At 36.0% G+C, this 12,492-nt stretch overlaps 1 protein-coding gene across 1 annotated transcript in view; it reads right to left on the bottom strand.

Moving 5' to 3' along the window:
• The window catches only part of RtcB (RtcB RNA ligase), a 75,887-nt gene that overhangs the window by 49,821 nt on the left and 13,574 nt on the right, over positions 1-12,492 (bottom strand). Inside the window, exon 2 of the mRNA XM_089107266.1 lies at positions 8,443-8,634. Within this exon, the coding sequence (XP_088963392.1) occupies positions 8,443-8,538 (96 nt within the window). The 5' untranslated portion in view covers positions 8,539-8,634. The remainder of the gene's footprint in view (positions 1-8,442; positions 8,635-12,492) is intronic.

The raw sequence follows: 12,492 nt of genomic DNA, 5'->3' as shown, positions 1-12,492 counted from the left end.
ACATGAATACCTTTACATCAGAGGCAACGCTATAGCTTTGCCTATAGTAAAGGCCATACGGCTCCAATGTTTTATTATTATTTTTTTCCCAGAGGCACTTCATATGGAAGGGGTCGTCGTAGAAACTTCAAAGGGGGCTCCTAAGAATGGAAATCTAGACTTCTAGTGCTCTTTTTAAGGGTCAAAAGTGATTGAAGGGCAACTAGCCCCCCTCCCCACGTCCAACATTCCCCCAAACATATCCAATCAAAATTTGGAGATAGCCATTTTGTTCAGCGTAGTTGATTTCCAGATAGAAAATATGTTTTTGAGGACTACAATCCACCACAACCCTCAGGGCAAAGGTTTTAAGTTATGCCCGAGGGCCATAAAAGAACGATGTTGGCACAATGTATTACTTATTATTTTTTTTCTTTAGAACAGGGCACTTCGTATTGAAGGCATTATTGTAGAAACTTCAACTAGTACGCTATTGACTGAAATCTATAATATTGTGTATGCTTTCTCAGATTTGAAAGTGATAGTAAGGAAACAAACGTTCCTTCCACACTCTCCGGATCCCGAAACACTTCTCAACGAAGCTTGTAGTTGACCATTTTGTTCTCTGTTGCTTATTTCAATCTATAAATTATGTTTTTGAGGAGGACAGTCCCCCACAGCCCTCAGGGCAAGGGTTGTAAGTTATACCCTGGGGGCATATAAGGTTTTTATAAAAGGCGTTGTCCTAGAAACTTCAAAAAAGACTCATTCGATTGGAAATTCAAAGAGCTAGTGCCCTTAATAATAGTCGAGAGTGATTGGAGGGCAACTAACCCCCCAGTCACGCCCAACTTTTCCCCAAACATATCCATTCAAAATTTTCATATAGCCATTTTATTCAAAGTAGTTTTAAGTTCTGGAAATTAGGTCTTTGAGGATGACAACCCCCCACAGCCCATAGGGCAAGGGTTGTAAGTTATGCCCTGGGGGCATATAAGGTTTTGTATAGACAGCGTTGTTGTAGAAACTTCAGAAAGTGCTCATTCGATTGGAAATTTAAACGGCTAGTTCCTTTTTTAAAAGTCGAAAGTGATCCTAAGGCAACTGACACCCCTTCCACGTCCGCCATTTCCCGAAACACATCCAATCAAAATTCTGATGTAGCCATTTTGTCCAACGTAGTTGAAAGTTCTGGAAATTATACGTTTGAGCAGGACAGTCCCCCCACAGTGTTCAGTGGCAAGGGTTATAAGTTATGCCCTGGGGCTATATATGGTTCTTATTGAAGGAATGCTCATATAAACTTCAGAGTGGGCTCATTTGATTGGAAATTGAAAGTTATTGTTCAATTTTTAAGCGTAAAAAGATATTGCAGGGTAGTCAGCTTCCCCCCCCCCCAACCTCTTTTTCGCAAATGCATCCAATAAAAATTTTAAGATAGGTATTTTGTTAAAAATAGTTCAAAGATCATATAAAAAAATTCCGGTGTCGACACAACCCACCAGGACCCGGTGTCAGGCGCTGTAAGTTATGCCCTAGGGGCATATCTGGGTCTTATGGAAGGGATGCTCTTTTTAACTTCAAAGTGGGATCATTTGATTGGTAACTGAAAGTTCTAGTTCACTTTTTAAGAGTCAAAAGAGATTGGAGGTCACCTAGCCCCCCCCTTCCACAACCTTTTTACCTCAAACACGTCCGATAAGAACTTTGAGATAGTTTTTTTTTTTAAATAGTTCAAAGACCATGGGAATATATGGTTCTTATTGAAAGGATGCTCGTAAAAACTTCAGAGATGGCTCATTTGATTGGAAATTGAAAGTTCTAGTTCAGTTTTCTAGACTCAAAAGAGATTGGATGGTAACTAGCCCCCCCCCCCACGCCCCTCTTTCCCGAAAAGCACCCAAAAAAATTTTGAGATAGCCATTAAGTTAAATTGCTCAAAAGTCAGATAACAAAAACTCAGGTGTCGTCAATACCCCCCAGGGCCCCGGGGCAGGTGTTTTAAGTTATGCCCTGGTGTATATATGGTTCTTAGGAAAGGGATGCTCCTATAAACATCAGAGAGGGCTCATTTGATTGGAAATTGAAAGGTCGAGTAACTTTTTAATTGTCAAAAGAGTCGAGGGCAGCTACCCCCTCCCCCACGCCTTCTTTTGCCAAACCCATCTGATGAAAATTGTTAGAATGACATTTTGTTAAAAATAGTTCAAAGGTCGGATAAGAAAAAATCCGGTGTCATTAAAATCCCCCAGGGCCCAGGGGAATACGTTCTTAGTTATGCCCTAAGGGCATGTATGGTTCTTATGAAAGTAATGCTCATATAAACTTCATAGAGGGCTCATTTAATTGGAAATTGAAACTTCTAGTTTAGTTTTTAAGAGTCAAGAGAGTTTAGGGCAACTAGCCCCCTCCCCCACGCTTTCTTCTCCAAACCCATCCGCTACAAATTTTGAGATAGCCAGTTTTTGGAAATTGTTCGAAAATTAGATAAAAAAACTCCCTCGAGGGCCCGGGGGATAGGCGTGATAAGTGTTGTCCTGGGGGCATATATGGTTTTTATGAAAGGGATGCTCGTATAAACTTCTGAGAAGGCTCACTTGATTGGAAATCGGAAGTTATTGTGTACCTTTCAAGAGTCAAAAGATATCCGAGGGCAACTACCCCCCCCCCCCCACAAACCGTTTTTCACCAAGCCCATCCGATAAAATTTTTATAATAGCCATTTCATTAAAAATAGTTCAAAGGTCAGACAAGAAAAATTCCTTAGTCGACGGAACCCGCCAGGGCCCGGAGGCAAAGGTTATGAATAATGCTCAAGGAGCATATATAGTTCTTATGGAAGGGATGCTCGTATAAACTTCGGAGATGACTCATTTGATTGAAAATTACAAGTTCTTTTTCACTTTTTAAGAGTCAAAAGAGATCCGACGGCAACTGCCCCCCCCCCCCTCCTCCATGCCCTAAATGCATCAAATGAAAATTTCGAGATAGACATTTTGTTAAAAATAGTTCAAAGTTCTGATAACAAAAGAACTCCGGTGTCAACACAGCCCCCCAGGGCCCGGGAGCAGGCGTTGTAAGTTATGCCCTGGGGCATACATGGTTGTTACGGAAGGGATGCTCGTATTAAATTCCTAGAGGGCTCATTTGATTGGGAATTGAAAGTTGTAATTCACTTTTTAAGAGTCAAAAGTGATTGGAGGGCAGCTAGCCTCCCCCCACACTCCATTTATTTTTTCCCAGAGGCACTTCATATAGAAAAGGTCGTCGTATAAACTTCAAAGGGGGATCATTCGATTGGAAATCGAGAGTTCTAGTGCCCATTTTCACAGTCAAAAGTGATCGGAGGGCAACTGGCGCCCACCCCGAGCCCTTTTTCCCCAAATACATCTAATAAAAAATTGAGATAGCCATTTTGTTAAAAATTGTGCAAAGATCATATAACAAAAACTTCTTTACGTATGGCCATTTCGTTAAAAATAGTTCACAGGCCAGATAAAAAAAACCTGTGTCGACCCCCCCCCCCAGGGCCCGGAGAAGACGTTACAAGTATTGCTATGGGGGCATATATGGTTCTTACGGAAGGGATGCTTGTATAAACTTCGGAGAGGGCTCATATGATTGGAAATTGAAAGTTCTCATTCACTTTTTAAGAATCAAAAGAGATCGGAGGGCAACTGAGAGATCGGAGGCCTCCCTCTGCACGCCCTATTTTCCTCAAAACCATCCGATAAGAACTTTGAGAGAGCCATTTTTTCAAAATAGTTCAAAGGTCAGATAACAAAAACCCCAGAGCCCGGGGAGCAGGCATTGTAAGCTATGTCCTAGGGCCGTATACGGTTCTTATAAAAGGGATGCTCGTATAAACTTCAGAGAGGGTTCATTTGAATGAAAAATTAAAAGTTGTACTTCGTTTACTCAGAGTGAAAAAGATCGGAGGGCAACTAGCTCCTCTCGCCCTCCACGCCTTTAGGTGTATCGGATGGATAAACCCACCCGATAAAAATCGGGGTGACCATTTTGTTAAAAATAGTTCAATCATGAGATATTAAAACTCCAGGGTCGACACAACCCGCCAGGGCCCAGGGACAGGCGTTGTAAGTTATATTCTGGGGATATATATGGTTCTTATAGAAGGGATACTTCAGAGAGGGCTCATTTGATTGAAAATAGAAAGTTCTAGTTCACTTTTAAAGAGTCAAAAGAGACCGAAGCTTAATTAGTCCCCACACACCCTTTTTCCCAAAACCCATCCGATAAAAATTTTGAGATAGCAATTATGTTAAAAATAGTTCAAACATCAGATAATAAAAACTCAGAGGTTGACAGAAACCTATTTTTTCACTTTGATATTGTTACTTTTAATACCACTTTTGATACTTTGATGAATATTTGATTTTTTTTTTTAAGTTTGATTTTGAAATAACGAGTTTTTAAAAACTTGAAATTCTTTGCAATCAAAAACGAACAAAAATTAATTAAAAATAAACTTTCCGAAAAATAAGTTTTTCAAAAAAACATAAAGCCCATTTTAAATTTAAGCTCAGCCGATACAAATACCTTTTAAAATTCAAACTCAAAACGACCAGATATTATTATTAGAGAATAAATAAAACCCAAAACTAACAGAAACTAAATAAGCAATCATAGCAAAAACATACAACAAGTAATACATAAATGAAAATATAATTATTGAAACAAGTAATGCTTACATTCAATATAAATATCAAGACTAAAACGAAAAAAATATTTTCCTATTGAAGTGTAAATGAAACTTAAAACGAACAGAAATAAAATAGACAATCAATACAAACAAACATGCAATTGATATTAATGTAAATTAATCAATAAATTTTTAAAACGAGTGAAACTTAAATTGAATATTCAAATCAAGCTTGAAACGAAAAAAATCACTACAAACAAGAGTTTGGGTATGACCTCCTTCTCTCACTGTAAAAGTCTAAAACCTACTGCGTCATTGGAGCTTTACTGAAAACTATATGCGTCTTGAATAGTCTTGGAGAGCATAAACAACATCAAATTGAATATTTGCTGAATAATGATATTAATTGTTGAAATATTCATCAGTTCAAAAATTTATTTCACTGTAATTGTATTTTTATTTTCAATGCTGTAAGAACTGAAAAAGAAAACATTTGTAACATAATTCGTTTCCAGTTAAGCGCCAATGACGCAGTAGGCTTTTGTTTTTTATTTACACTTAGGAAAGGAGGCAGTATCCAGATACTTGTTAGTAGTGAAAATATATTCGTCTTTAACAACTTTAAAAAGAGCTAATAAATTCCTATATAATAACTTCCAATTTCAAATCAAATGAGCCATCTCTGAAGTTTATACAACCAACCATTCAATAAAAACCTTATATGTCCCCAGGGCATGACTTAAAACCCTATCCCCAGGTCACTGGGCTGTTGTGTTAACCCTAGAGGCATCGTTATATGTTCTTTAGACCATTTTGAGCAAAATCGCTATCTCACAATTTTAATCAGATTCATTAGACGAAGAGGGGTAGCCGGGGGGGGGGGCTGTCTGATCTCCAACACTATTGACTCTTAAAAGGGAATTAAAACTTCCAATTTTCAACCAAATGAGCCTCCTCTAAAGATTACAAAACCCTCTCTTCCATAAAACCTTAAATGCCCCCGGGGCATAATTTCTCACCCTTGCCTCTAGGTTCTGGGGGTTAGTTTCAACCCCAAAAGGCTTTTTATTTGATATTTGGACTATTTTAAATAAAATGGCTATCTCAAAATATCTATTATATGCATTTAGGGACAATACGACGTGTGTGTGCGAGGGGAGGGATAGTTTTCCTCCGATCACTTTGACCATTAAAAAGGGCACTAGAGCTTCTGATTACCAATCCAATGAGCTCCTCCGAAGTTTATACCACCACACTTTCAATAAAAACCTTAGAAGCCCCCCGGGCCTAGCTTACAACCCTTGCCCCGCGGGCGGGGGGGGGGGGGTGTTGTCATCCTCAAAGACATAATTTCTGGACTTTTCAACTACGTTGAACAAAATGGATATCTTAAAATTTTGCTTGAAAGTGTTTGGAGAAATCATGGACGTGGGGTGGGGGGGGGGGCATTTGCCCTAGTATCACTTTCGACTAATAAAAAGGGTACCTCTCAATTTTCAATTGAATGAGCCCTTTTTGAAGTTTCTACAACAAAACTTTCTATAGAAACATTATATGCCCCAAGGGCATAACCTACAAAACTTGCTCTGAGGGCTGTGGGGGGGGGGGTGGTGGTGCCATCCTCAAAACACAATTTCCATACCATCCAACTACGTTGAACAAAATGCCTATACCAAAATTTTGATCGGAAGTGCTTAGGGAAATGATGGCTGTGGGGGGAGGCATTAAGCCTCCTATCACTTTGGACTATTTCAAAGGGCACTAGCCCTCTCAATTTTCAATCGAATGAGTCCTTTTTGAAGTTTCTACGACAACATTTTCTATAAAAACCTTTGATGCTCCCAGTGCATAACTTACAACCCTTGCCCTGAAGGCTGTGAGGGGTTGTCATCCTCAGACATAATTTCCAGACCTTTCAACTATGCTGAACAAAAAGGCTATCTCAAAATTTTGATTGGATGTGTTTGGGAGGAGTGTTAGTTGCCCTCCAATCACTTTCTATCATTAAAAAGAGCACTAGCCCTTTCAATTTCCAATCGAATGGGCCTATTTCGAAGTTTCTACGACAACTCCTTTGATATAAGTGCCCTGGTCTAAAAAAAAGCCCTTGGGCATGGGGTTGTAAGTTATACAATTTGGCTGTTCTTTATATATAAGATTGGTTATTGGAAAAAGGGGAAATGTTTGTACCTGAAACTCCAAAAAGGCCTAGAGTATTAAGTTGAAAATTTCAGGTAGTGTTGAAGGAATAGCGAATGAAATCAAAATATACTATGTGCATCCTGGCTGTTGAAATGGTGTACCTGTAATATTTCAGGAACAGTTAATAGCATTTAGTTGAAACTTTTAAAGAAATACTGAGAGGGATGTTGAAATAAATGAAAATGCATTAATTAGAACTATTAGAACCGGTTATTTTAATTCTTCAGCAGAAGCCATGAAAAACAGATGACAATTCATTGTACTAATAAAACTTCGGTAACAAAAACAAACAGAGATTACCAAAAATTTTCCAAAGAGAAGTTTTCTAAAAAAAGTAAAGATCCATATTAAACTTCAGACAAGCAGAAATAAAGCCCTGTAATACTACAAATTCAAACGACCAAAAATTACTAATAAAAAATAAATCAATCCAAAACAAACAGAAAGTAAAATAAATGATCATATCCAAAATAAAGTTAACACACGCTGATATAGACGAATAAATACATATTAAAACAATTAAAAATTAACTTGATTATTCAAGTCAAACTAGAACCAAATAAAAAGGAATTATAAACAGGAGTTTGGCTGCAGTCCCTTCCCTCTCCCCTAACCATAATAGTTCCAAAGCCTATTGGGTCACTTGAACTTTACTGAAAACAAAACATACTATAAATATATTTTTTATACTTACAACATTAAAAAAAAAAAAAAAATCTTGATTTGTTGAGATTTACAGGAATGAAATTCAATCTATTTTCATTAGTTTGTTGTATACATCTAATTGTCATAGTGATTTAATTTTTATTTGTAGCCAAAATTTTGAAAAATTTAAAGCAAAAATGTTCAAAATAAAAATGGCTTTCGCTGATGCAATAGGCTCAAGAACTATTGCAGCTAGGGGAAGGAGTAGTCACTAAACTCCTGTTTGCAGTGGTTTCTGTTCATGCTTGGGTTACATTTATCCTCTAATAGTAGTTCCTGGTTGGTTTGACTTTGAATTATTAGTTTTATATTTCTGCTGTTCCTAAGTTTGATATGGCTCATTACTTTCATTGGACAATGTTCTTTTCCAGAATTTTTTCTATTAATTTATTTAAGCAGTGGCAACTTAAGAAATCTTAAAAAAACCATGTTAATCATGTAAAAATATACTTTATTTTTAAATAAACCCAGTGTTACTGTTACTGTCATGCGAAAGCAGACAATTTGATACACCGTGACTAGTTAAAATATTATCAGCCAGAAAAATTCGAATGAAAGCATTAAAAAAAATTGACATCCCAACCCAATCCAATTTAATTTAACCCACTACAAATAAAAATATCATTTCATTTCATTTCATACTATTTCAAACATTTTGCTTCATACCGAAAAGAAATTCTTCAGTCACACTAGAAAAACTGGAGTTTCTCTTATCTTCAAATATCAGTTTCTTCGGTAACTATTTAAACGCAAAAACTCTGTTTATACTTCATACACAGCATTCAAATCCTACATACAGAGATCCAAGCATCCTATATCAGCCCAAATCTAAATATCAGCTATTACAACTGATATAACAGTACATTTTGAAAAAGGAGAGATAAATTGCTCACATTCATGTTTGGCTGAAAGCCAATTTTGATCTTCCATGCAGTAGGTGAGATTTTCTCCAAGTACTGAATCTCATCATTATAGTCTCGAACCACCATTTGGACTCAAGTTGATCAGTAAAATGTCAACGCACTCACTTTGGCCTTAAAATTATTTTGAATCTCAACGCTTGTACTTGATCTAATGTAAATGAACTGAAAAACAACAAGTTGGTTATTAATTTCAGAAAAAAGGGCGTTCCAAAAACTGATACATAAAGGAGCCTTTTTCATAGTTCTCAAGAAGTGCAGGTAAGGCATGCTGCAAGACAAAACCTTGAGCAAGAGCTGTTTCTAACATAGAGACATAAGATTCTTGTAAAATATTGATGGTTTCTGCTCTTAATGAATGGCAACATATATTCCAGGGTTTCACACAAGCCTATATAAATATCTGGGTATGTTGGAAGACAATTCCTGCAAACCATTATTTTAAATTTCTTAGTTCTAGTGCAAAGTTGCAAAGATTTACCCTTAAGCTCTTGTAAACAAACAACCACGTTCCTTAAAATTCAAGTTAAAAAAAAGACATGTATTTTTTTGCAAATGGCTTTCTTATACCCGATTTAGACAAATAAGCCAATTTAGTAACCAGCCAAATAGTAAATGTGACATTCAGCCTAATTGATTATGTCCATTCCCAAAAGTGAAGTGCACAAACACAATTTTCCTTTTTTTCAGATAATTTGTATGCCAAAACTAAAGCCATTTAAGTACCTTTCTTTGAAATTATCTTTTAATATTTATTTTACAACGTTGGTCAATTTGACCACTCAATAATTGAATTTGTCCATTATTAAACCACAACCATTCAAATAGAGAAGACACAAATAAGATAAAATAAAGTAGAAAACAGAACTTGAGCAGCCATAAGAGATGGGGACAAAAGAACTTCTTACCTCCACCGTATTTAAAGTTTAGAGGTCACAAAAGAGGAAAGAGTTCATTTTGACTCCTCTTTACCAAGAAAACAGAATTTACCTCACATAATTAACACATTCTTAATGTCTGATTAAATAGATTACAAGATAAATCTAAAATCAAAATATAGCAGGCTAATAATATATATTTCAGTAGCAAAGGGGCTACCTGTTCTCATGATAAATGCATATAAGGTTACTTCTGACCAAAAAATGTTACAAACTCTGTCACTTCTGAGCAAATTGGCTGCAGGTAAGGTTCATGTAAAACCAAACACACAATAGAACCCTAAGAATTCTGAGGTCAATTCATATGTCTAATTCTTAAGCCAACTATACTAATAAAGAACATTCAATGACTACCTGCCAGCTTCATTGAATACAAAGGAACCCCACATAGACACAAACACACAAAGAAATGATTTACATTTTTTAAGATTTTTGTTTTACCATAACTGACCTTGTTTAGACTTAATTTTCAATAACCATGCACATGCAATAAACCCACATATATAAGATTTGTTTTCATAATTAGGGCCTGGTGTAAAAAAGGGGCTGATTTTTTTATTTTTTATTTACATTTTTTTTTATTTACTTATAAAAATTTTCTATTTTTTTTTTTTTTTTTACTTTTCCCTTGAGAGTGGGTACAAGGCTTTCTTTTATTGATCTTTGAATTCCCATTTTAAACTATTTTTATTTTAAAATTCCACTCCCAAGACTTTAAACCTTTCTTTTAACTCTATTTACAGCCCTGAAGGCTGAACAGAAGCTTAAGATATTGCATTTTATAGCCAAAAATAAATACTGTCTACTCTTGATAATTTGACACTTGATAATTTGAATCTCTTGATAATTAGAACTTTTGTTGCAGACCCTTTAAAAACACTTGATAGATAGAAAAATTGAATTTGTAATAAGGACATCTTGATTTGCAACACTATACAAAAATAAATAAATTCTGTTGGATAGCATTGATAAAAGAGATGATGTGAAAATAACAATTTTCACCTCCATAATTATGATTGATAAGGCCGGGGAAAATGTCAGTTCTACCACCCTACATAACCGCTTCAAAAAAAGTGGGTTTACTGAAGAAACAAAAACCCCACAAGGTTATCAGAATCACAAAGTTTAACAGAATTCATTCCTTTAGACACAGAGTGGTTACTTCTACCAAACTGTGATGAGTTTACCTTTGAGGATTTTGTTCACATGGACTATGAAATTGATGTCCATGGTGCTTTAACTGATGCCAAATTATTGACTTTTCAAGACGAAGATGAGGAGGATACAAAAGAAGAAACACTTACTCCAGACCATTGCCATTGAAAATGAATTGGTTAATTTAAAAAGTAAATTGCTAAAAAACTATAGATTAATTTAAGAAATAATTTTTTTTGCTCATATGGTTTTCAACATACTCCATATGCATAAGTGATTAAGAAGTTAAATAAAAGAGTAAATATATATGTATGCATGTATATGGGTTATGTATTTTTAATAAAGCACTTGTTATTTGAAATTCTCCCTTGTTTCTTCTTTATAATTTGAAATCTTGTTATTTTGAATATCTTAGTAATTTGAACTTTTTTTCTGGTCCCGTGAGTTTCAAATTATTAAGAGTCAACTGTACATTCTAATGCCATTTATTCACCTGGAATTGTACTCCTTTGCCCCCAAAAAATCTCTTTTACCCCATTTCTTCCTTGTAATGTTAAATTGTTATTTTTCTTACTTACTTATTTAATTGTGATTCTGGAAGTGGGAGGGAGGAGGGAAGGGCATCACCAGTGTTTATGTAATCAGGAAAAGTATGGATGCTAGAGAAATTACTTTAGTTGCTTAGAAAGTCTTAGTACCTACCTCCTTCCCCCTAGCATACTAAAGTATAAGTAATCCATATTTTGAATGTTGAAGCAGACTAAAGGAAGATCAAAGGAATCAGATTAAGGTGGAAGGGAATATTGATGCCAAAAGGAGATAAAGGAAGATCAGGAGAATTAAAAAAATTTCAGAAGGTCAAAAAGAACAACAAGTCTAATTGGAGTGAATAAAGTCAGAAGGAACTAAGAAAGCTGGAATGTGCTAAAGGAAGTTCAAAGCTATTCAAGAAAGGGACTTAAAATGGTAAAAATGGAACAGTTTAACACTGCTGCAGTTAAGGTAGGAAATGAGGTTAGCAGCTGGTTTTGTATTAAATCAGGAGTTAAGCATGGCTCTATCTCTCTTTATATGGATCATTTTGATGGACTTTGTTTTAAGGAGCATAGGAAAGGCAATGGGAGACCACAGAATCGAAAGGGGAGGAAAAACTCTCCTGGACTTATATTATGCTGAAGATTTAAGCATCCTTGGCAAAAGTGTGAGCAAAATGAATGAGCTTTTATAGGTTTTACTAGTTCAGGGTGCTAGAATAGGTTTGAAAATTAATGTTAAGAAGACTAAATCACTAAGGGTAGGAATAAGTGAAGATGAAAAGGTGACATTGGGTAATGAAAAAATTGATCATATGGGCAGCTTCACTTACCTTGGTAGTATTATTAGTAAGGATGGTGGGAGCAGTGAAGATGTTAAAAGTAGAATAGCCAAGGCTCAGGGTGTTCTTTGACAGTTAAAAAAAAGTTTGAAAGAATAGGAAGATAAGTCTAAAAACCAAGATTAGAATATTGGAAGCTACAGTGATAACAATGGTCAAATATGGCTCTGGGGCTCCAAAAGGCAGATGAGGATCTGCTAGATGTTTTCCAGAGAAATTGCCTAGAGATTGTGCTGGGTACCCGGCTGACTGACTGTAATTCAAACAGTAGACTGTAGGAAAAATTTGGTTCAATCCCATTTGCTAGAGCTATAATGAAAGAAAGGTTAAGATGGCTAGGCCATGTTCTGCAGATGAAGGATGACAGATTACCAAAGATTGACCTTTTTGGCCAACCGTCTAGGGCTAAACAGAAAGCAGGTTGTCCTCGGTGGAAGGATGTCATAAAGAAAGATTTAAAGGAAATGAGAACTTCCTGGAAGGGTGTAAAGAGGGAGGCTTTGAATAGATCGGGATGAAGGAGGGGTATGCACAGCTGTGATGGCCTCAGGCCTC

Source organism: Artemia sp. Qi Xiang Cuo, chromosome 21 (assembly GCF_049724085.1).
Source record: "Artemia sp. Qi Xiang Cuo chromosome 21, ASM4972408v1, whole genome shotgun sequence".
NCBI lineage: Eukaryota > Metazoa > Arthropoda > Branchiopoda > Anostraca > Artemiidae > Artemia > Artemia sp. Qi Xiang Cuo.
Note: the sequence above shows the minus strand (reverse complement) of the source record. Positions and strands in the feature narration are given on the sequence as shown.